At 51.7% G+C, this 24,907-nt stretch overlaps 1 protein-coding gene and 1 long non-coding RNA gene across 3 annotated transcripts in view; both read right to left on the bottom strand.

The window, feature by feature from the left end:
• Window positions 1–222: 222 nt before the first annotated feature.
• The window catches only part of afap1l2 (actin filament associated protein 1-like 2), a 30,085-nt gene continuing 5,400 nt past the window's right edge, over window positions 223–24,907 (bottom strand). Inside the window, exons 3-19 of one of the 2 annotated variants that reach the window (XM_048987644.1) lie at window positions 14,906–15,034; window positions 14,201–14,290; window positions 13,433–13,506; window positions 10,919–10,985; window positions 6,745–6,953; window positions 6,471–6,650; window positions 6,046–6,132; window positions 5,839–5,923; window positions 5,645–5,749; window positions 5,172–5,383; window positions 3,943–4,088; window positions 3,623–3,737; window positions 3,164–3,385; window positions 2,442–2,868; window positions 1,795–1,976; window positions 1,566–1,709; window positions 223–837 (exon numbers count right to left, since the gene is read on the bottom strand). In XM_048987644.1, the coding sequence (XP_048843601.1) occupies window positions 811–837; window positions 1,566–1,709; window positions 1,795–1,976; window positions 2,442–2,868; window positions 3,164–3,385; window positions 3,623–3,737; window positions 3,943–4,088; window positions 5,172–5,383; window positions 5,645–5,749; window positions 5,839–5,923; window positions 6,046–6,132; window positions 6,471–6,650; window positions 6,745–6,953; window positions 10,919–10,985; window positions 13,433–13,506; window positions 14,201–14,290; window positions 14,906–15,034 (2,501 nt within the window). In that variant the 3' untranslated portion in view covers window positions 223–810. Of the gene's footprint in view, window positions 838–1,565; window positions 1,710–1,794; window positions 1,977–2,441; window positions 2,869–3,163; window positions 3,386–3,622; window positions 3,738–3,942; window positions 4,089–5,171; window positions 5,384–5,644; window positions 5,750–5,832; window positions 5,924–6,045; window positions 6,133–6,470; window positions 6,651–6,744; window positions 6,954–10,918; window positions 10,986–13,432; window positions 13,507–14,200; window positions 14,291–14,905; window positions 15,035–24,907 lie in introns of both variants that reach the window. The other variant, XM_048987643.1, reaches the window with a different exon arrangement.
• Window positions 15,207–17,056, bottom strand: LOC125715770 (uncharacterized). The gene is made up of 2 exons (XR_007384173.1): window positions 16,107–17,056; window positions 15,207–16,012 (listed from the first exon to the last, which is right to left on the bottom strand). It is a non-coding gene; the product is annotated as an uncharacterized LOC125715770 (long non-coding RNA).

Consider the following 24,907-nt stretch of genomic DNA (forward strand, 5'->3'; position numbering starts at 1 on the left):
GGACTCTTGGCTGTTAGCACGGACTCATTTACTCATTTACTGCACGTCGAGTGAAGCATCTGTATGTGCCTTTAGTGCCAGGGAGTGGTACTTACAGACTGCCCCCCTGGTGGTGAGTTGTACAACTACAGTCTGCTCCCACTTGAAAGCTGAATACACAGCAGACATGAGATGAAATGGTGTCTTGGAAAGCATGGGGGATATTCCATATATTAATCCATATATTTTAAAAATATTCTTTTATTTAGAAAAGCAGATCAGACATGGCAGCTCAGAGTAGGAGAGACGATCACACTGATGAGTTTCTACTCTACGCTCCAGCCTGAAGTGCCCCTCTGCGGCAATGCTTATGCTTCAAGTGGCCCTACTGCGTATTTACATCCTGCCTGCAAGCCCAGCACCACCCACTAGGTGTCCTCAGTGTTCAGTGCCAATTGTACCAAGCTGCAGGCTTTCTGGGGGGTACCTTGGGGCAAAAGATCTGGGGGGGTACCTTTCATTCTGCCAGATCACTAAAGCCCAACCAATCTGCAATGTGCAAAGCATAAAAAATTACGTTTTTTTTAAACATTATACTATAAAATCCCTTCTAATAATAAAAATAAGACTAAAGGGGTATATTCTACAACGTTGTACAGGTCCTGGGAATGTGTGTGAGGCAGAGATTTCTGTCCATGACGGGGGTGGGGGATGGGCTGAGGGCAGTGACACTGGGAGGAGTCAGGGCGGTCTCCGGGACACCCTCCAGTCTTCAGGAGAACAGAGGGTGGGGTTTTGTTCTCGGCCTGGGGAGGGACCGTCATCTGGCCTCTAGGTCGTTGACTTCTTCTCCCATTCCTGCAGGGGGAGACAGAGGTGGTCACGCCGACATGGTGACACGCCCCGCTGGGATTCCCCTGCGGGGATCCCTGCACAGGCCATTAGCTCATTCATACATACCCTTAAGCTGATAAATATGGCAGTGATGGTTCTGCGGTCAGAAAGCATCACCTTGTGCACCCTTTACCTGGCTTTTAGTGTTATGTTAATAATACAATAATATTATGATAATACGTTATATTGTTTGTTACAGAATGTCTCAGTTTCTATAATGAACTGTGTTATACAATGCCACTACATTCCCAATGCCTGTAAAATATACAAGGTTTTACCAAATCAGGGTAAAATACAGGACTTTGTAACAAAACAATACACATAACAATCAATAAACCAGAAGAATCGGGCTGAAATACGGGACATTGTGCAGTGACATGCTGCACTATTGAGCTGCAGTGACATGCTGCACTATTGAGCTGCAGTGACATGCTGCACTATTGAGCTGCAGTGACATGCTGCAATATTGAGCTGCAGTGACATGCTGCACTATTGAGCTGCAGTGACGTGTTGCACTATTGAGCTGCAGTGACGTGTTGCACTATTGAGCTACAGTGACGTGCTGCAATATTGAGCTGCAGTGACGTGCTGCAATATTGAGCTGCAGTGACGTGCTGCAATATTGAGCTGCAGTGACGTGCTGCACTATTGAGCTGCAGTGATGTGCTGCAGGAAGCCCAGTGACCTCTGACCTTGGCCTTCTGCAGGACGTTCCCCTTGTTCGACGCAATGAGAGACAGGGGCCTGTTCTTCAGGGTGGAGGCAGAGTTGATGGGTGCGGCGTCTCCGTTTGCAGAAGCCGTCACTGGCACTGTGCACGGTGTCGTCACCTTCACCTGGGAACACAAACCAAATGCACTCACTGACAGATATGGGCTCATGCAGACCGTGGGAGTGAACCGTTCTGAGGCTGACTGTTACCATGTCCAGGAGGCCACTGTCCACAGCTGTGCCTAGAGTGAAGGGTCCGGCCTCCACTTTCTTCAGGTTCTCTTTCACGTCCACCAGCTGGAGCTCCAGGTCCACCCTCTTTTGCTCCTGCACTCTGCAGGCCTCTTCAGCCTCCTTCAGCTTCAGTTCCAGCAAGTTCTGCAGGCTGGGCTCTGTGGGCCAAGGGGTGGGACCCAGTAAATGTAAATGAATCAGCAGCAGTTTAACACACATGGAACATTAAAGGGAATTAGAAAAATGATCAGCAAGATCAGGAGACTCAGTTTGAGGATCATTTTTTATTCTATTTCTTTTCCACTAGAGAATGTAACTGATGGCTTCCCAGACTGCGTATCCTTGACAGCTAGTGAAAGCTTTACCAGTGTGTTTCCCTATATGTTACCTCTAGAGGGCACTTGAGGCTGATGTTTACCTTAGTGATACCACTAGAGGGCATTTGGGGCCGGCGTTTACCTTTCTGATACCACTAGAGGGCATTTGGGGCCGACGTTTACCTTTCTGATACCACTAGAGGGCATTTGGGGCCGGCGTTTACCTTTCTGATACCACTAGAGGGCATTTGGGGCCGGCGTTTACCTTTCTGATACCACTAGAGGGCATTTGGGGCCGGCGTTTACCTCGGGCAGCAGCCAGGGCCTCCTTCAGCTCCTTCCTCTGTCCGCGCAGCATGGCCAGCTGGTTCCGCACCTGCTCCTTCTCCCTTTCCAGCTGGTCCCTTTCGTCAGTGAAGCGCCGCACATCGGCCTCCGTGCGATTCTTCCCCAGCTTTATCTCGGCAGGTGCAGCAACACGTGGCCGGTCCAGGCTCTCGGAGCTGGGCCTGCCCTGTTTGTGGGGCTGCGGGCTGTTTGATCTGCACATGGCTTTCTTGAGGGGCTCCGGGCTGGCGAGAGACATCTTTGCGGGATAGGAGTGGACCCGGTTGCGGGGGCTAGCCGACTCTGGCTCAGGTCTGGACAGCAGCTGGGGAACAGCGGCTGCTGGCTGAGAGGGAGCGATCAGCGTGTGTGGAGGCCTTGGTTCTGGTATGGGAGGGGGCACATCCTTGAGAACAGAGGGGACGAGAAGCAGCACACACATGGTTTAGGGTTAAACCTCACAGACACATGGCGGATGACTGAGAGAGACAGACTCCCATGCAGACGTCTCCAGCATGTGCCAAGGCTCGGACCATGAGGGGAAGCTGCAGAAGCCAGAGAGACTCCGGAAATTCACAGGGCGAATGGAAGCTGCAGAGAGAGAGTGTGGAGCTGCGTGGGGCTCTGAGGTCACGCCGTTCTCCTGCGCCGGTTTCCCCTGAACATCACTCAGCCCTGTACGATTGGCATGTGTACCTTACCTGGCTCGCTGACTCTTTCTCCTGACGATGGTCACTGGGGCTCTGCTCTCTTGAGTGAAGAGGCTCTTTCTTCCCGGGGCAACCATGCAGAAAAGACTGTACAGGGATGAGGTCTAAATAGATTCGATCATCACCATCTTGCTCAGTTATGACTACCTTGCTGGTCTGTGAGACTTCTACTCTCTTATGAGCCTCCTTGTTCTCCTGGGAATCCTGGTTCTGCTTCAAGGAGCAAACACAGCTATGGATTAACTACAGACCGCAGCAGCTACAGGGAAGTTATGTGACTGATACAGGGACTGATAGAGCGCCATAGGTACAGGGTATTGATATAAGAGGACGGGCGGTACAGTACAGAGTCAGATGCTAACATCCTACATCAGCAGGGGTTTATGTACATATGTGAAAAAAAAACAGTAAATCTATCACTGATTATATAGATTTGACCCCCATTCCCACCTCCAGCTCCCCTTCTGTGTTGGCCACATTGTCATAGATGTCATCAGGGTCTCCAGGAGCCACAGACAGACTGTCTATGTAAGCGTTGGGCTCTGAAATCCTCCTCTGCATCAAGCTGGGAGACAGACAGCCACACACAGACACTGAATCAAGTCATTTACACATATGCACACACAACACCTTCAAAGGGTGTGATGAGAATCGACCACCGGAAACCATCTGATGTGGTGATTGACTGAGCATTTCACTCAAAGGTATAACAGCAGACTCCCTCTAAGGATGTCGGAATCACGAGAACACAGTCACAGCTGGAGACTCACTACATGGAGGTTTTGGCCGCATTGACGATGCAGGAGATACGGTCGGAGTCCACATAGTCATAGGTGAGATCTTCTGGGCTGGTCTTGGACCCAGTCTGGGACAACAGTAAGCCCAGCCAGTGGCCCATGTCTGCAGAGGACTTTGCCTGGTGGGACCAGAAGAAGCAGAATTAGAAACAAGATCACGGGACTGGGCCTGTCGAGTGACTGTTAGACTACTGGACTAGACCTGATGTCCATGTGCAGTTACTGTAGACTACTGGACTGGACCTGATGTCCATGTGCAGCCACTGTAGACTACAGGACTGGACCTGGGGTCCATGTGCAGTCACTGTTAGACTACTGGACTGGACCTGGTGTCCATGTGCAGCCACTGTTAGACTACTGGACTGGACCTGATGTCCATGTGCAGCCATTGTTAGACTACTGGACTGGACCTGGGGTCCATGTGCAGTCACTGTTAGACTACTGGACTGGACCTGATGTCCATGTGCAGCCACTGTTAGACTACTGGACTGGACCTGATGTCCATGTGCAGCCACTGTTAGACTACTGGACTGGACCTGGGGTCCATGTGCAGTCACTGTTAGACTACTGGACTAGACCTGATGTCCATGTGCAGTCACTGTTGGACTACTGGACTAGACCTGATGTCCATGTGCAGTCACTGTAGACTACTGGACTAGACCTGGGGTCCATGTGCAGTCACTGTTAGACTACTGGACTGGACCTTATGTCTATGTGCAGTCACTGTTAGTCTACTGCACTGGTCCTGAGGTCCATGTCGATTCACTGTAGACTACTGCAATGGACCTAAATTACAGGGAGGGCATGTGTGTGTCATTATCTGTGTGTGCGTGTGTGTATCAGTATCTGAATGTTTGTGCTTGTGTCAGTATCTGTGTGTCAGTATCTGTGTGTCAGTATCTGTGTGTCAGTATCTGTGTGTGTTCTGATGAGCTGTGGGACTTTCCCAGCCTGGGCCCGGCTCGGCTCGGCTCGGCTCCAGCAGGAAACACCCAATTGCTCACCATACTAGGTCAGCGTGTTTAAACACTCAGCCCCCTCACCTTCTAACTCACCGCTAACAGAGCCCCTGCTTGGAGAGGGAGGGTTTTTCCCAGGCACTCCCCCCCCCAATTCTCACTATGCCACTCCCCTCTCTGTTAGGCCATTTCTCTGTAATGCCCGCCCACACACAGGGCCGTCTAAGGCACTACCCCCCCTACCTCCAACGTGGCCAGCTGCTCCCCATCCTGCTGGATAGTGAAGGAGTAGAGGTGATCTGGGCTGGGGTCCGGAACAACCATGCAGCCCTCCAGGCCCACGGGCTGCTGGGCTACTTTGGTCTTCCCCTTGTCCTGATAGAACCACAGCTGTCCGTTCTTAATGGTGCACCAGCGTGTTCGCCACTGGCTGTTTGCCAGGACATTAAGGTACCCTGAATGGGGGAAATACAGGGGTCACAGGGATACCATGTGGGGGCGCTGTGTGGCTCAGAGGGTTAAGACACTGTGGCTGTGATCAGAAGATTGGTTTGAATCCTAGAGTCGGCAGAGAGATGTCAGCATCGGCCCCCTGAGCAAGGCCTTTACGTCCAGGGACTGTGACTCTGCTTCTCCAGCCGATTTCGAGAAAAGGGACTGACTACTAAATAAACTTAAGTAACGTGAGTGACAGGGGCCCATGGCGGTCCGCCTACCCGACGTCTCCATGGTTTTCTCTGGACTCTCCAAGGCGGAGGGCTTCTTCTTACCGATGTTCATAAGGTTGCTCAGCTTCAGAGCTGCGCCATATCGCTTCTTCCCTGTAGGGGGCAGCACAGATGAAAACTACGGTAGTAAAGCCTGCGGTCTCCGTCAGGAGGACGAAGGCTGGGGGCGAACTCACAGTCACCTTCTTTGGCGTCCGCGGCTTCCGCATGGCTGTCCGTGCTGCTGCCGCTTTCGGAGGCTGCAGAGTGTCTCTCGCTGAGCTCACCCTAAGACAGAGGAGCCACATCAGCACAGAGGCCCAAGTCAGCACCACTGAGCTCCATCAGCATCATTAGGCCTTAGCAGCAGCGGGCTGTACCTCGCCCTCACAGCATGGCCGCGGTCCTACCTTGCTGCAGATCTGTCGCGGGGAATCGGACAGGTGCTGGGCCACTTCGGGACTTTCCAAAGGTTTTCCACTGATTTCCTGGATGACCTGGTGACAGAGGGTCATTTAAACACAGATACACTCTGTGTTAGCTTCAGGTGCTGGAGCACCAAGACTGCAGCACTGCACGACCCCCCAGCATATTAAATCCTCACACATCTGTCAGGAACATATCTACCCTGCTCCTGCTCTCTCTCTCTCTCTCCCTCTCTTTCTCTCTCAGTACTGACGTTGAGTTTCTCTCTGACCTTAATTCTAACACTTAACACTTATGCTGAGCCTCTGTCCACCTTAACACTAACACTTAACACCTACGATGAGTCATGAGTCTCTCTCCATCCTTAACGCTAACACTTGACACTGACATTGATCTTCTCTCCTCTTACCTTGTACCACTGCTCGGCCTGCTCCTTGCTCTGCAGCCCCAGCACAATGGCCTCTCCACCCACGGGAACCACCTTCAGCTTGTGCTCTTTCTTCTTCACCTGTTTCTCCTTGTAGACCACGGTGCAGCCCAGCAGGCTGACCTCCAGCTGGGGGTTCTGGTCCTTGGAACTCTTGTAACACTGTGGAGATCAAGGCAGGGGTGGAATTCCGGAAGGTCCTTAACAGTTTGCCCTTTGTGCATGAAGGATGTAGTGCACCACCATCAGTACCCACCAGGAGGCGCTGCTCTTTGATGACGCACAACTGCTTGGCCCACTGGCCAAGCCACTTCTTCCTCCAGAGGAAGGCGCAGATGCGTGCGTCCTTCATCAACTCAATGGACGCCTCTGTGGACGGCCACTGGTGCTGAGCAGCTGACCGGCCCTTGGCGGCCTCGTCCTCATCATACGACTCGTAGGAGCTGCTGACGGCCTCGCCGTCATCTAGGGAGGTGTGCATGGCAAAGGTCAAAGGTGAGAGGGTCCAATGATGGGAGCATTTCTGAGGCAGTGAGCAAAAGCACACTTGATCAAAATGAGGGCTGGTGCATGCTGGTGAAGCAGACGAACCAAAGCATGCTGATATGTGAAGGGTTTGCTCCCCACTTTATGAATGCTGGCATCTTCAAAATCCATGGGAAAGCAATGAGGGGGTTGTGAGATTGCGTAGGTGGGGTGGGAGGGGGGGTGGGCAAGAGTCCCTGACAATCATGTCCTACAGAACCTGCAGAGGGGGAGAGGGAGAAGAGGTGAGAGAGCAGGAGATGTCTATAGGGAGAGAGGGGGAGAGCGAGAAGAGGTGAGAGAGCAGGAGATGTCTACAGGGAGAGAGGGGGAGAGGGAGAAGAGGTGAGAGAGCAGGAGATGTCTATAGGGAGAGAGGGGGAGAGGGAGAAGAGGTGAGAGAGCAGGAGATGTCTATAGGGAGAGAGGGGGAGAGCGAGAAGAGGTGAGAGAGCAGGAGATGTCTACAGGGAGAGAGGGGGAGAGCGAGAAGAGGTGAGAGAGCAGGAGATGTCTACAGGGAGAGAGGGGGAGAGGGAGAAGAGGTGAGAGAGCAGGAGATGTCTACAGGGAGAGAGGGGGAGAGCGAGAAGAGGTGAGAGAGCAGGAGATGTCTACAGGGAGAGAGGGGGAGAGGGAGAAGAGGTGAGAGAGCAGGAGATGTCTACAGGGAGAGAGGGGGAGAGCGAGAAGAGGTGAGAGAGCAGGAGATGTCTACAGGGAGAGAGGGGGAGAGGGAGAAGAGGTGAGAGAGCAGGAGATGTCTACAGGGAGAGAGGGGGAGAGCGAGAAGAGGTGAGAGAGCAGGAGATGTCTACAGGGAGAGAGGGGGAGAGCGAGAAGAGGTGAGAGAGCAGGAGATGTCTACAGGGAGAGAGGGGGAGAGGGAGAAGAGGTGAGAGAGCAGGAGATGTCTATAGGGAGAGAGGGGGAGAGGGAGAAGAGGTGAGAGAGCAGGAGATGTCTATAGGGAGAGAGGGGGAGAGGGAGAAGAGGTGAGAGAGCAGGAGATGTCTACAGGGAGAGAGGGGGAGAGGGAGAAGAGGTGAGAGAGCAGGAGATGTCTACAGGGAGAGAGGGGGAGAGGGAGAAGAGGTGAGAGAGCAGGAGATGTCTACAGGGAGAGAGGGGGAGAGGGAGAAGAGGTGAGAGAGCAAGAGATGTCTACAGGGAGAGAGGGGGAGAGCGAGAAGAGGTGAGAGAGCAGGAGATGTCTACAGGGAGAGAGGGGGAGAGCGAGAAGAGGTGAGAGAGCAGGAGATGTCTACAGGGAGAGAGGGGGAGAGGGAGAAGAGGTGAGAGAGCAGGAGATGTCTACAGGGAGAGAGGGGGAGAGCGAGAAGAGGTGAGAGAGCAGGAGATGTCTACAGGGAGAGAGGGGGAGAGCGAGAAGAGGTGAGAGAGCAGGAGATGTCTACAGGGAGAGAGGGGGAGAGCGAGAAGAGGTGAGAGAGCAGGAGATGTCTACAGGGAGAGAGGGGGAGAGCGAGAAGAGGTGAGAGAGCAGGAGATGTCTACAGGGAGAGAGGGGGAGAGCGAGAAGAGGTGAGAGAGCAGGAGATGTCTACAGGGAGAGAGGGGGAGAGGGAGAAGAGGTGAGAGAGCAGGAGATGTCTACAGGGAGAGATGGAGAAAAAAGAGACATCTACAGGAAAATGGGGGAGAGAGGGAGGAGGTGAGAGCAGGAGAGAAAGAGTGTGAGGAGGCCTGTATTCCTGCATGTGCAGGCCTGTGTATTTCAGTGTTCATGCGAGTGAAGGCCTGTGTGTATGAGTGTTCATGCATGTGGAGGCCTGTGTATGAGTGTTCCTGCGTGTGCAGGCCTGTGTGTTTCAGTGTTCCTGCGAGTGAAGGCCTGTGTGTATGAGTGTTCATGAGTGTGCAGGTCTGTGTGTACAGTATGAGTGTTCATGCGTGTGCAGGTCTGTGTGTACAGTATGAGTGTTCATGCGTGTGCAGGTCTGTGTGTACAGTATGAGTGTTCATGCGTGTGCAGGTCTGTGTGTACAGATTATATATTATTCTTCTTCTTATTATTATTATGTGTATTACTGTACTGTATTACCATTCACCGAGTTTCAGGTAAGGGATCCCAGTGGTACCCTGGCGCTGGCCTGTATGCATGTTCATTTACAGCATATTACTGTCAAGCCTTCGAAGGCTCCGTGAAGTTTTAGGCAGTTTATAAATGGCACCGGTATAAATGTGCGTCACTGCAGACTTTCGGTTGCAGTGAGAGAACAGGCCGCTGTGTGGGACGCAGTGTGAGCCGACTACAGAGGTGCTCGCTATTCTCAGAAGAATGCAAGCCCCCTTCCTGAGGCCTCTTTTGCTTCTGCTTGATGTCTAAATGCAGTGTTTCAGAGACAAATGCACAGACGGCGTCATTTATTTTATTCCAATTGTATTTTTTTTTTAAAGTGTGCAGGATAGGTTGATTGGTGAGTCTAAATTGGTCCTGTAGTTGTGAGTGTGTGTGAGTGTGTGTGTATGAGTATGTGTGTGTGTGAGTGTGTGTGTGTGTGAGTGTGTGTGTGTGTGTGAGTGTGTGTGTGTGTGAGTGTGTGTGTGTGTGAGTGTGTGTGTGTGTGTGTGTGAGTGTGTGAGTGTGTGTGTCCAGCGGTGTATTGGCGACTGCTGGGGTCGGTTCCCGCCTGCGCCCATTGTTCCTAGGATAGGTTCCGGTCCCCCCCCTGACCCCAGTTGGGATTAAGCGATTTCAGAAAAAGGATGGATGGATGCAACACCCCATCTTATATCGTCAGAGCGGCAGCATTTTAGCTTTCCGGTCATCACAAAGGAAAACAGCGAGAAAAGCACAGACAAGACAAACACTACGTGCAAACACTGTAAAAGACTGAGAATATGCACAAATAGCACAATGAACACGCTTCTGCATGTCCACCGGCACCACAGTGAGCTGAGCGATGATTATTAAAAGGGCAAACCAGGCTAACAAGCTGCACATGCAAGCCTTAGTTTATTCATTTGAAGATTTTTTTTATTTACTTATTTTGATTTCATTTTTTTATTTCAGTTGCACAATTAAGAAGAGGACACGTTTTGTAGGTTTCGAAAGATATAGTAATAAAGGAATATTTTTGAATAAATTTGTCTGCAGCTCATTCTGTTAAAAAAATCTGGAGAATATCGTATCGTGAATCGTATCGAATTGTGAGTTGAGTGTATCGTTACATACATGACGTTATGCTAACTCCCAGAATCCATAAAGCTTCATCAAACCACTCAATACTCTCCTTCACCTGATACCCTTAACACACCCTTAACACATCCTTAACACACCCTTAACTGTGAAATACCTGATAGTAATTACTGGAAGGTTCCTTAGCAGCCTTTTATGGGGGGGGGGTGTGTGTTAAGGGTTACTAGGTTGCACACTGCAATAAGCCAACTCCAAGGAATATTCTAAATCAGAGCAATACATGCTTGCTTTAAAAATCTTCTCATTTAAGATTATTTTTCTCCATGGATAGATAGTTTCACTAGTAGTAAGTTGTTTTATCCTGAAATTCAAATTTTAACTGAATTGTTTTCTAGATAAGATGGAGACAGTCCTAGAGTCATAGACAGTACTGGGCTCTGCAGTAACAGTGTTAACTGTAGGGGGAGACATATAGAGAGATAGACAAACAGAAAGACAGACACGGCAGACAGACAGACACGGCAGACAGACAGACAGACAGACAGACACAGACAGACACGGCAGACAGACAGACACAGACAGACACGGCAGACAGACAGACAGACAGACACGGCAGACAGGCAGACAGACAGACACGGCAGACAGACAGACACGGCAGACAGACAGACAGACACAGACAGACACGGCAGACAGACAGACAGACACGGCAGACAGACAGACACGGGCGCGATGCTGGACTCACCGTTGGTTGCGGTGTCGTAAGGTTGAGCCTCTTCATAGTAACCCTCAGGGGAGTCAAACAATGAGCACTGGGGGGGGGGCAAGTATGCATACAGGGAGTCAGAGGGAGAAGTTATTGTGATGCGGAGGTCTTTCACACACCTTTTCCTCACCTAGGGATTTGAGCCAGTGACCTTCCATGCACTGGCACAAAACCATAATCCACTGAGCTACACAATCACAGTCACACATACACAGTCACACACACATACAGTCACACACAGACAGTCACACACACACAGTCACACACACATACAGTCACACACAGACAGTCACACAAACACAGTCACACACATAGACAGTCACAGACACCTACAGTCACAGACACACACATAAGAGCATAAGAAATTTACACAGGAGAGACTGTGTGTGTGTGTGTGTGTCTGTGTGTGTGTGTGTGTGTGTCTGTGTGTGTGTGATGGACTCACGGTTACCCATAAGGCACAGCTCCAGAGGTAGGAGAAGTAAGACGGGCTGAAAGTGCAACATAAAGGCGGTCTTTGAATGCCGCCAACTGTTGGAAAATCCCTGAGCCAGGGGTCAGTGGGGCCTCGCGACTTAACGAGGGGCAGAGAGAGAGAGAGAGAGAGAGAGAGAGAGAGAGAGACGCAATCTGGAGGAGGGAAAGAGTGAGAGCAGGAAGGCAACAATCAGTACGGGTGATCCAGCCCACCGGTGAACCTCCTTTAAACAGCAACTAAAATCCCCCAGAAAGCAGCCCCCTGTTTTGACGGGAAGATCGGGACCTGAAGCTACACGCATGTCACACGCCGTGTCTGCATGTGAACACAGACCAGGCCGACAGCCGCTTGCTGCCGTTAGGGTGGGGTGTCAGAGCCACATTGGGGAGTGGGACCAGTGGAACCCTGCCAGCAGAACCTCTACGGCTGGCACGGCTCTGAGGGGGGGGCTGGGGCCGCTTCTGCACCGTGGACATCGCCCTGCCGGCAGCGCGGCACAGGGGTTAACTTGACTGTGTATGTGTAGGCATGTACAGCAAAGGGATTCTGGGAAACGGGGCCTTTCCTAGCCATACAGGGTGGTTTATCACCAAGGAAACCCTGTTTGTCTCCAGGGCGGAGGTCACTGAGGCTGAAAGTCACGCTAGCCGGGTCCTTGTGTGGAGCACAGCAGTGTGCAATGATGGCATTCCCCCGGCCTGACTCATCCCGCCGCCCTTAAAGGGCCCTTCTCTTCATCACACACTCAACCTTTCAGGCCGGACGAATAACAAGAGTCCCTCACAAAGCAGGAGGAGCGATTATCACACGATAAGGTCTCAGCAAAAACACACTCACACATGGGATGATGTACCCGGGATAATAATTACCATTCACCAGAGAGAACAGGAGACAGGGGCAGGCTGGTAATACGTCACTTAATACTGTGATTCAGGAGGAATGCACTGACACCTCAGCACACCATCATACACTCTCAGAATGACAGCTACAGGAAGGTGATATACGTGAGTGTGATCATGTGTTTGAGTGTGATCATGTATGTGAGTGTGATTATGTATGTAAGTATGACCATGTGTGTGTGATCACGTATGTCACACATGTGAGTGTGATCTTCTGTATATTCTGTATGTCTAATCATGTGTATGAGTGTTCACATGTGTGTGTAATCATGTGTATACGGTCATGTATGTCACGATCATGTTAGTGTGATTATGTGTGTGTCACAGTATAAGTGCCCTTTGCTGTATGTACTGTGTTACGTTATGCCTGTGCTGTATCTGAATGCACAGTGTCACAGTGTGCCTGTGCTGTATCTGTATGCACAGTGTCAGTGTGCCTATGTTGTATCTGTATGCACAGTGTCAGTGTGCCTGTGCTGTATGTGTATGCACAGTGTCACAGTGTGCCCGTGTTGTATCTGTATGCACAGTGTCACAGTGTGCCCGTGCTGTATCTGTATGCACAGTGTCAGTGTGCCTGTGCTGTATGTGTATGCACAGTGTCACAGTGTGCCCGTGTTATATCTGTATGAACAGTGTCACAGTGTGCCTGTGCCGTATCTGTATGCTCAGTGTCAGTGTGCCTGTGTTGTACCTGTATGCACAGTGTCACAGTGTGCCTGTGCTATATCTGTATGCAGTGTCACAGTGTGCCCGTGCTGTATCTGTATGCACAGTGTCACAGTGTGCCTGTGCTGTATCTGTATGCACAGTGTCAGTGTGCCTGTGTTGTACCTGTATGCACAGTGTCACAGTGTGCCTGTGCTGTATCTGTATGCACAGTGTCAGTGTGCCTATGTTGTATCTGTATGCACAGTGTCAGTGTGCCTGTGCTGTATGTGTATGCACAGTGTCACAGTGTGCCCGTGTTGTATCTGTATGCACAGTGTCACAGTGTGCCCGTGCTGTATCTGTATGCACAGTGTCACAGTGTGCCTGTGCTATGCGTACAGTGTCCGAATGTACCATTGCTAAATGTACGGTGTGACACTCCTTGTGTGACTGCCTGTCGCTCACCTGTAGAGGCTGGGGGAGGCTTGGCAGAGGAGGCTTTTCTTCTCGGCTGGTTGTTGAGGCGCCCAGGAGGTTTGCTGAGGATGGATGGAGGAACAGCATTGACAGAATAGGTTACCTGCACATCACATCGGCTGCGATGGCGGTGGGCAGGGCTGCCCTCCAAACGCAGGGCCCTGCCCTCCAGGCCCGCCCCCTTCCTGAGACTGAGATAGCAGAGGGCAGGGCTGCCCTCCAAACGCAGGGCCCTGCCCTCCAGGCCCGCCCCCTTCCTGAGACTGAGATAGCGGAGGGCAGGGCTGCCCTCCAAACGCAGGGCCCTGCCCTCCAGGCCCGCCCCCTTCCTGAGACTGAGATAGCGGAGGGCAGGGCTGCCCTCCAAACGCAGGGCCCTGCCCTCCAGGCCCGCCCCCTTCCTGAGACTGAGATAGCGGAGGGCAGGGCTGCCCTCCAAACGCAGGGCCCTGCCCTCCAGGCCCGCCCCCTTCCTGAGACTGCCAACAGCTTCAGTATCTCATGCAGGTGGCCCTCTAAGGAGGTGCGCTGCGTGCGGGGGCGTGTGGTGAGCCCCCCAAAACGGCACCCTCAGTGAGATAACCCTGCTGCCACCGGACGGGTCCAGCGCAAAGCGAGCCGTGAACCAGCAGCCAGCGGACTACAGCCCCACTCAGCTAGTACCACACACCACTTGCACCCACGTCATGAATGCCCTGCATGGCCGACCGCAGTCCACAGAGCAGGGAGAGGCGCTGGCCCGGACAGCGGTCTTACCTCTATCACATGCACTCTTCTCCTGCGCTGGCCTGCTGACTAACACCTTGTTCATGTAGATGTACTCCTCGTCAGATGCCGAATTCACACCTGAGGAAGAGGAGAGATGCTCGGTCACATGCCGTGGGGTCCCTCTTTTCAGTGATGCCTTAAACAGTGGACAGGATCCGCTCCTGGGAATCGCCACCCGGAAATGGAGGCCCGTTGTAGCTCTCCACTGAGAGCTCTGCTCTTCAAGCCCAGCCTCACTGCATCTGCACATCAAAGGCAGCATGATCCTGCTCGGTTTTATCAAAAAAGATTGCATGGCCAATTACAGGCTTCTGCTATGTTAGCGTGTTAGCAGGGCCTATGTTCTAGACACATCTGGAAAAAAATAGTTCAGTTATTTAGCCATTGGAGCAAAGTCATCAAACTCATTTAGAGCGTCTCTATAGATACCTAAGAAGAATGCTGGCGATCTGGGAAGGTGTGCTACAACACGCTACTGGTACCAGTCAGTACTGGCATATTTGGATGGGCTGCCATGTCATGAGACCCCTGGAAGGTTTTATTGGTTTGTTTGTATGATGGAACCCTTCGCTGTCATCTTTTGGTTCAAACCCGTTTGCCTGCTTGATATTACACTTGGATGAGTCTATCAGCAAAGGTCCTGCTGACATTGCCACGGTTACGCTGAACCCGTAGTAGCGTGTCGTGACTCACCGCTGGCTGTCAGGTAGTCCTTCAGAAGGTCAGACAGCAAGCTTTTCTGCACTGTGGCCTCGCTGCTCAGGTTCTCACGATCTAGGACCATCAGGAACCTCTCGAGCTCTCCCAGCAGCCGGTCCAGAACTGGAAAAGAGGACTCAAGTGATTACATTCGGGGTGCTTTTGGGCCCCATGAGTATATCCAAGGCAGACCAGACCAATTACTATTTTGGCCCGAATAAAACACAACCCCAATTATAATTATAATGACCCCCCCACTTTTTGGCCACTCTTTTTAGAAAGAATGTGCATGGAATACCAAATCTTAGCTTTATTAAGAAAAATAATTTTAAGAACATATAGTAAGTTAACCAGCAGCCACAGCTTAAAAAGCAATCACAGGCACCAAGATAACAAATGCACTGTATTCCACTGCAAACATTGCAAAAAACAAACACATTAAAGGGGGGGTGGGGAATAATAAATATTACAAACGCCACAACTGTTAAAGGCGCAGAACGTTTTCAATGCAGCAGATCCACGAGTAAAAAAATAAGGTACTACAGAGAAGGGCTGAGCCAGAAGTGATGTGACAGCTCTTTAGAAATGAATGTTACAATCTTCATTAACAGCCACAATCAGCTTAATTCTAGCAGCTGCACAGTGAGGGAAGGCAGCCATTTACACGACACTCAGGGATACGCGCTAAACACGCACATTACCAGGGCTGCCAAGTCAGGTAAGAAATCTCACGGCAAATCTATATTATGGTAACGCAAAACACTCGTTACAAGATATCGTATTTGGCACCATTCATTCTCTTTTTTGCCTAAATCCCAAATATAAGATGATGAGGAAAAAAAACCCGTCTTATATTCAGGTCAACGCGGTATGTTCCAAATGTTTTAGGAATCATCCGACCCCCCCTTTTCTGGGACCCTTGACCAGAGGCTGATGATGATGATGATGATGATGATGATGATGATGATGATGATGATATAAAAAGTAATTTAAACAACAACCTACATTCTGGGAAACTACAGAAGCACTCGTGAATGTGACAGACAGCCAGGAAGATGGGTCTCCAGCACAGAGTCCTCCTCTTCCTCCTCCTCTGAAGATCTCAGCACAGACAAAGTGGCCAGCTGTGCCATGAGAAGGTCTCACAGCCTTCAACAGCTACCATTTCAGGCCAGGTGATGGACGTCCCACTCACTCAAAGGAGGCTTTCACTGGTCCTCAGAAGTGGTATGTTCCACACTGCCCACACTGTGCCTCCTGAGGTCAGAGGTCAGCTATGGGCACGAGAGGACAGCTTTGAGTGGCTCCCCCTCCCCACATAGGCACCTGCTCCATCAAGGCCCGATTCCACACTGACAGTGATGCAGTCCCTCAGCAGAGCTCGAAGCAGGCTAGGCCCAGACTGAAATGAAAGCCAAAGCATCACTTTTCTGTGAAGTCGTACAAGAAACCAACAAAGGCGTTGGGGGCTGGGCATATAAGATCACAAAGACCTCAGAGAACATCTCTGCAAGAAGGAAATAACCCACACGCACTACCAGCGAGCCCCCTCTGCTTGGTGATGGTAGACAGGGTGTATGTGGCAAGTCCGTCTCAGGCCACAAAGGCCTCTCAAGGCGCCGGTCACAGGCATCGAAACACCGCAGAATGAATGCATGTGAAGCAAGGCCTCAGGCGGGGGCACCCACACTGCGACGGTGCTGCCTGACACTCAGCGCACTGAAACAACACATGCAAGCCTGCAGTGATCACACAGGTTCATGCAAACACACACATGAAGACGAATACCCTGCTAGGGAGCTAATGGGCCTGTCATCTATCACACGCATACACGTGACACACAAAACGCTGGTGGAGTTTTACATCACGTCGGCAGCGTGACACACCCACACATGGGCAAAAACACCTATTACAGTTACTGTTCCTTTATTCTCAGTTACGTGACATTGGCCACTATGGGAAGCTGGTCATGTGCCTGTCAGCCTCCCCCGCACCCTCCCACAGTGCAGGTATACAGGAGGACATGGCAGATCCATACGCGGTGGGTGGAGGGTGGACAGCTCTCACTGACAGGCTAACAGTACTCATTAGACAAATAACTGCAGTGTAACCTGACACATAATCAAACACCTGGAACTTTCACACAGGAAAGACTGCTGTGAATGTCCAGAGAACAAGTGAGGGCTGTCTAGTATCCATAATGCAGCGGGGCAGGAAGACCAAAATTCTTCCTGTGGGTAACCATCCCTGCCACAAGCTGTTTGGCTTCATTTGTTACCGTGTGACAAAAAGAGAGTAAACATTTGTTGACCAGCATTTTTGAAAAGCCAGGGGACAGGGTGCTGTGCGCATCCATCCAGGGCGGTTCAGGTTCCCAACTATTCCCATCCACGTTAAAATACATCAAAGCAGCACCAGCTGATGCCGGCCACGGCCAAGCCAGAAACACCCTGTCATTGTGAAGAAAGGCAGAGCGACTTCAGCCATGGCCATTGCCGTGGAGATGGGCGCCACTGTCATGTTACACGCTCTCACCCACCCAGCCCCTTTGCCTGCCTCCTCCGTCATTCCATTCTCCTTTTCTGTCTCCTTCTCCCTGTCTTTCCCCTCCCCCTTTCTGTCTTCCTCTCCCTGACTTTCCCCTCCCCCTTTCTGTCTCCCTCTCCCTGTCTTTCCCCTCCCCCTTTCTGTCTCCTTCTCCCTGTCTTTCCCTTCCCCCTTTCTGTCTTCCTCTCCCCGTCTTTCCCCTCCCCCTTTCTGTCTCCTTCTCCCTGTCTTTCCCTTCCCCCTTTCTGTCTTCCTCTCCCCGTCTTTCCCCTCCCCCTTTCTGTCTCCTTCTCCTCTGACTTTCCCCTCCCCCTTTCTGTCTCCCTCTCTCCTCTGACTTTCCCCTCCCCCTTTCTGTCTCCCTCTCCCTGTCTTTCCCCTCCCCCTTTCTGTCTTCCTCTCCCTGTCTTTCCCCTCCCCCTTTCTGTCTCCTTCTCCCTGTCTTTCCCTTCCCCCTTTCTGTCTCCCTCTCCCTGTCTTTCCCTTCCCCCTTTCTGTCTCCCTCTCCCTGTCTTTCCCCTCCCCCTTTCTGTCTCCCTCTCCCTGTCTTTCCCCTCCCCCTTTCTGTCTCCCTCTCCCTGTCTTTCCCCTCCCCCTTTCTGTCTCCCTCTCCCTGTCTTTCCCCTCCCCCTTTCTGTCTCCCTCTCCCTGTCTTTCCCCTCCCCCTTTCTGTCTCCCTCTCCCTGTCTTTCCCCTCCCCCTTTCTGTCTTCCTCTCCCTGTCTTTCCCCTCCCCCTTTCTGTCTCCTTCTCCCTGTCTTTCCCTTCCCCCTTTCTGTCTCCCTCTCCCTGTCTTTCCCCTCCCCCTTTCTGTCTCCCTCTCTCCTCTGACTTTCCCCTCCCCCTTTCTGTCTCCCTCTCCCTGTCTTTCCCCTCCCCCTTTCTGTCTCCTTCTCCCTGTCTTTCCCTTCCCCCTTTCTGTCTCCCTCTCTCCTCTGACTTTCCCCTCCCCCTTTCTGTCTCCCTCTCCCTGTCTTTCCCCTCCCCCTTTCTGTCTCCCTCTCCCTGTCTTTCCCCTCCCCCTTTCTGTCTCCTTCTCCCTGTCTTTCCCCTCCCCCTTTCTGTCTCCCTCTCCCTGTCTTTCCCCTCCCCCTTTCTGTCTCCTTCTCCCTGTCTTTCCCCTCCCCCTTTCTGTCTCCTTCTCCCTGTCTTTCCCCTCTCCCTTTCTGTCTCCTTCTCCCTGTCTTTCCCCTCCCCCTTTCTGTCTCCCTCTCCCTGTCTTTCCCCTCCCCCTTTCTGTCTCCTTCTCCCTGTCTTTCCCTTCCCCCTTTCTGTCTCCCCCTCTCCTCTGACTTTCCCCTCCCCCTTTCTGTCTCCCTCTCCCTGTCTTTCCCCTCCCCCTTTCTGTCTCCTTCTCCCTGTCTTTCCCTTCCCCCTTTCTGTCTCCCTCTCTCCTCTGACTTTCCCCTCCCCCTTTCTGTCTTCCTCTCCCTGTCTTTCCCCTCCCCCTTTCTGTCTCCCTCTCCCTGTCTTTCCCCTCCCCCTTTCTGTCTCCTTCTCCCTGTCTTTCCCCTCCCCCTTTCTGTCTCCTTCTCCCTGTCTTTCCCCTCCCCCTTTCTGTCTCCTTCTCCCTGTCTTTCCCCTCCCCCTTTCTGTCTCCTTCTCCCTGTCTTTCCCTTCCCCCTTTCTGTCTTCCTCTCCCCGTCTTTCCCCTCCCCCTTTCTGTCTCCTTCTCCTCTGTCTTTCCCCTCCCCCTTTCTGTCTCCCTCTCTCCTCTGACTTTCCCCTCCCCCTTTCTGTCTCCCTCTCCCTGTCTTTCCCCTCCCCCTTTCTGTCTCCTTCTCCCTGTCTTTCCCCTCCCCCTTTCTGTCTCCTTCTCCCTGTCTTTCCCTTCCCCCTTTCTGTCTCCCTCTCTCCTCTGACTTTCCCCTCCCCCTTTCTGTCTTCCTCTCCCTGTCTTTCCCCTCCCCCTTTCTGTCTCCCTCTCCCTGTCTTTCCCCTCCCCCTTTCTGTCTCCCTCTCCCTGTCTTTCCCCTCTCCCTTTCTGTCTTCCTCTCCCTGTCTTTCCCCTCTCCCTTTCTGTCTTCCTCTCCCTGTCTTTCCCCTCCCCCTTTCTGTCTTCCTCTCCCTGTCTTTCCCCTCCCCCTTTCTGTCTCCTTCTCCCTGTCTTTCCCCTCCCCCTTTCTGTCTCCCTCTCCCTGTCTTTCTCCTCCCCCTTTCTATCTCCCTCTCCCTGTCTTTCTCCTCCCCCTTTCTATCTCCCTCTCCCTGTCTTTCCCCTCTCCCTTTCTCTCTGGCATTTCCCTCACTCTATCCACTATTTTGCTCTTTCTCTCCCTATCTTCTCCCCCCTCCTTTTCTCCATCTCTCTTGTACCTTGTCAGCCTCCCTGCACTGTGCACAAGAGACGCAGGAAATGATCACATCAAGGAGAACCCAGAAGGGCCTGTGTGTTATTCTGGGTCATTTTGGCATCTGTAAAATAATATGCTGTATTTATATGAGCTTTTTAAGGACTCGCATCCTCCTGTGCTGGCTTGCTGGCCAATCCTGTTCACGGCCTCAGGCCAAGTAACCCCCCCTCGCAATATGCTATATATACACATGTACAAAGCAAGACAACGCCAAACTGCATTATGTGTGTATCACAGCAGCATGGTCCTGTAGCAGAAGTGTCTGGGTGTTAGACTGGCCAAGCTACAGTCCAGACCTGACACCCACTGAAAACATTTGTAGCATCATGAAATGAAAAATACAACAAAAGAAACCCAGAACTGTTGAGTGGTTGAAATCCTATTTCAGGCGAGAATGGATCAATGTTTCACTTTCAAAATCCAGCAACTGGTCTCCTCAGTTCCTCGATGCTGTTAAAAGAAGAGGTGATACAACACATGTCCCTGAAACATGTTGATAGGATCAAATTCAAACTGAGCATGCATTTGTCATAAAACAATTATTTTCTCAGACACACACTATTGAGATTGCCAGCTCATTAAGGCAATCATGTCACTGCAGCTGAATAGATCCAGCATGCCGACACGGTTGCAGTGCAGTTACGGCGCAGCTGAATACATGCAGCATGCCGACACAGTTGCAGTGCCGTTACGGCGCAGCTGAATACATGCAGCATGCCGACACAGTTGCAGTGCCGTTACGGTGCAGCTGAATACATGCAGCATGCCGACACAGTTGCAGTGCAGTTACGGTGCAGCTGAATACATGCAGCATGCTGACACAGTTGCAGTGCAGTTACGGTGCAGCTGAATACATGCAGCATGCCGACACAGTTGCAGTGCAGTTACAGAGCAGGTGAACAAGAGAGGAGCTGAGACATGGGTGTCAGATTTGGGATTTACACACAAGAAACATGCATACAGACCCCAAACAAGAAAACTGAATTGTGTGAAAACAGTCCAGAGGAAGCTGAGGGTGTTATGGATACATGTGTGACGTTGGGATGGCTGGAAAATTCCAGAAGGAGCCACTGTGTCTCTGAGCTGAATGTCCCATCCTGCTAGCTATCAGGTTGTAGTAACTGTGCAGAGCCCTGTGCAAAGGTCCAGCAAAGTGTGCTCTGTGTTATAAAAATGTGAAGGCCTCAGACCGGAGCTGCCCCCCACACGGGTCTAGCAGAATGTGGCCCCCCACGACCAAGGGCCTTGGCAGTCTCGTAGGAGGCCTCCGCCCCCACTGTCATGGCCCAGTCACGGCAAATGTGTTCAGGGGCCTGTGTAAGCCCCCCCCAGCTCTCTGATCTGGGGCCAGTCCCCCCCCCCCCCCCACCTCCCACTCCCGCCCCTCCTGCATCCGCTGGGATTAAACAGGCCAGATGCCTCAGGACTGATCTCCTTTGAATACCAAACGCTTTGCCTCTCCCTGCTTCTAGGGAAAGACGCGACAGCAGGACGAGGTTCCTGCCCGCGAATCTCGCTGCTTTGCTCTCTCACCTCCTGCTGGTATATGAGCGTAGCTTTCGGTGACCTTATCTGCCTCTAGTGTTCCCAGCTGGGGACACGGGGATGCCAGCCTGCTCCAGAATAGTCATGCTGAACACAGCTGTGCCGTCAACCCAACGACACCCCCGTCACTGAGCTGAGAGTCTGAGGGGCTTGTCTGGCTGATTTGGGTTAGGGACACCCCCACGTCACAGCCCTGGTGACCCCAGGTGGGTTTGCACATGACTACCTGAACATCCTCACACAGAAGGCAGATTCTAGTCTGCAGAGCTGTGCGGACATCAAAGCACAAACAAAAAGTCCGATAGCGGTTCATACATAGTGATGCTTTTTTGGCAGATTCTACTGGCATGAGAAGAGGGAACCACATCCTCATGGGCTTCAAGTTCACTTTCAGTCTTACGTGTGCAAGTCATGAAACAGGGTTTGGGAAATGGACACCTCAGGCGTGCACATTAAAATAAAGCTCATGTCTCTGACTTTAATGTAAGGAGACTTATTCTTTGAGGTGAATTAGACAGCAGCGCTGCACACGTTGTCTGCGTGCTGTTTAAATGGCAGCTGGAGACTCCAGTGGTGGATCTGCCTGTACGTGACAGAGCCAAGGTTTGAGTCTTCCGGATGACATGACACACAGTAACTTTCCCTGAGTGCTTTGAGCCCCAGCAGATCTCGGACAGAATCCCCCGCGCTCCCATGTTTACAATGAAAACTTTCACAAAGTCACCATTTAAGTGCCGACACTGCATCAGGCATAAGTGTCACGCTAAGTGTCACTTGCTTTTCGCCTTTATGATTAGTAGTAACATCAACTGCGGTTGCACCACCTGCCTTTTGAAATTAAAGAGATGTCTGCTTGGACACCTGCACAAACATATCTCCTTGATAGGAAGTTTATACATATAATTCTAAAAACAAATAAGCAGTTTTATCATGTTACGATATTTTCATGGTTTTTCCACCTGACCATGTGGACAGCGGTTGCACATGTGGTCACCAAGATGGACGCAGGACCAGGTGTCACCACACAGCGCCAGGGAGTCACAGAAATGCACCATGGGAGCGATTACAGAGCCAGGCGACAGACGCAGGGGGAGCAGAACTGCTTCCCAGAACAGGTAGATTTCCCCCCCGTTAGATGTTCCATGATGTAGCCACGATTGGGTATCAAGCTACAAATGAAGATAAAGAGGGAAGAGCAGCAGCTCAGACTGAGTCAAGGCTGCAACAACAGGGAGGGGACTGTCACACACTGTCAGGTCAGGCCAAGTTGAATTTATTTATCAGGCACATTTAAAGACGACCAAAGCTGAATGAAAGTGCTGCACACCTGTGTCATCTCTGTGCCACTCAGAACATTGCAGCTACATACAATCAGCCTTAGACAGGCACAGTGTCAATCACACACACTATCCCAGTCACAGTCAGGCACAATGTCAGTGACACACATTTCTGCAGTCACAGTCAGGCACAGTGTTTGTCACACACACTGTCGTAGTCAGAAGCTGTGAGTGTCAGTCACACACACCGTCACTGTCACAGTCAGGCACAGTGTCAGTCACACACACCGTCACTGTCACAGTCAGGCACAGTGTCAGTCATACACACCGTCATTGCCAGTCAGGCACAGTGTCAGTCACACACACCGTCACTGCCACAGTCAGGCACAGTGTCAGTCACACACACCGTCACTGCCACAGTCAGGCACAGTGTCAGTGACACACACACTGTTGCAGTCATAAGCAGTGAATGCAGGTAACACAGACTGTCGCAGGCATAGGAAGTGAAAGTCAGTCACACAGTCTCTCTAACAAGCTTCCCTGATCAACATCCCCCACAAGTGGCCTGTCCCTGACCCGCAGCTCCATGGCCCAGAACTCCCTCTCCAGCAGACACCCCCAATGCTGAGGCCAGGAAGCATGGCAGGGTGAAGCCTCCTTTGAATACCAGGCCAGAAGAAATTAAGCCAGTCGGAGAGCAGGGCCACAGCACAGACTAATTTAGCTGCTCCAAGCATCTGCAGCAGCAAAATCCAATCAAACACAGAACTCAAAATACTGCCTGTATAAATCAAAACCAAAACTCAAAATATATGCTGCAGTAGTGAAATGCAAAAACTCACAACACAGTCTATGTTAATCAAACCCAGAGGTCACAGCATAGGCTGCAGTAATCAAGCATAAAACTCACAGCATAGGCTGTAGTCATCATACCCAGAACTCACAGCACAGACTGTAGTAATCAAACCCAGAAGCTGTGGCTGTCAAGCCCAGAGGTCTCTATATAAGCAGTGGTAGCCAGGCTGCAGACATGCTTGTTTCCAAACACATATTCCCGCTTCTTTGCGCTTGCTAGGTGGTTTTTGGGAAAGCAGGAGCTCTTCTGAGAAAAAAAAACACACAACAGGACATTTACGCAAAAATAAGTTGGTGGGTGAGTGAAAACACAGTGGCACCTTTTCCCGGGAACATTAGCTGGGTGTCACAGGAAGCGTGAAAGCGACAAGCGGTGTGGCAGGTCAGTGAAGGTACAGCGGCTGCGTTCCTGCCTGCCTCAGCGGCTGAGAGCAGCAAAGGCACCTGAGGGACTCAGACAACCCTGAAGGTCTGCAGAGCGTGACGCCACCCTAGGGTACAGTTTGCGACAGCTTCTTGCTTTCACGGTGCCATGTGAGAGAACCCCCCCCCCCCCCCCCGCACTGAGAGACCCTGACTGTCTCAACACAAAAAGCAGTATTGAGGGAGGCGATCTCTCCATCGCTACGTGGGCCGCGTTCCGGACCATCTGTAACCCCTAAGGAATGAGACCAGGCCGGGTCGACGCCCCCCCCTCCTGGGTGCAGAAACTGGCCCTCTGGACCGAGCAACAGGACAGACATTAGCGTGAGTAAATGCAGCGAGGTCTGTCGGTTGGAGTCAAGTATCTGCAGATACCTCTGGAGGCTCTCCCACAGCACCATCACGAAAGCCAGCTTCCCAGCAGGACAAGCAGGTACACACACACACACACACACCGATAAGAAGACAAGCTTATTTATGCAGCTTTTACATGTATTTCTTTGGCAGATGCTGTCCAGCAGGACATTTACACAAGACAGACTCCATCACCATGGAGACGGCAGTGAGAGTCCTCTCTGTCTCGGCCAATGTGAGGATTAAGATGGAGCGTGCAGGTGGCTTTAGTGAACGGGGGCACAGGCACCTATGGAAAGATGGAGGAGACCTCAGTCCTTACAGGGGCTTCGATCAGAGCGAAGGGCAGTTTGGTCCAGTTTGAACCGGTCTGCCAAAGGTCACAAGTGATAGGAAGTGACAGGAAGTCGAAAACTTCTAGTTTTATTTTCTCTCTACTGGAACAATCAGCGGAGAGGGTGAATAACCTGAGGGCCTGAGGACCCTGTGACAGGTGACAGGTGCGAATCTGCTTCCAGGTGTGGGGTGAGTGTGCAGCCTGCCGTACCCCCTCCGCTTCCTGGGACAGACAGACTGCATAAGCTCTTAGTGGCTATGGATGAATACAGGAAACAGTTGTTCTTATGATCAGACATTATTAGA

This window comes from Brienomyrus brachyistius, chromosome 20, assembly GCF_023856365.1.
Source record: "Brienomyrus brachyistius isolate T26 chromosome 20, BBRACH_0.4, whole genome shotgun sequence".
Taxonomy (NCBI): Eukaryota; Metazoa; Chordata; class Actinopteri; order Osteoglossiformes; family Mormyridae; genus Brienomyrus; species Brienomyrus brachyistius.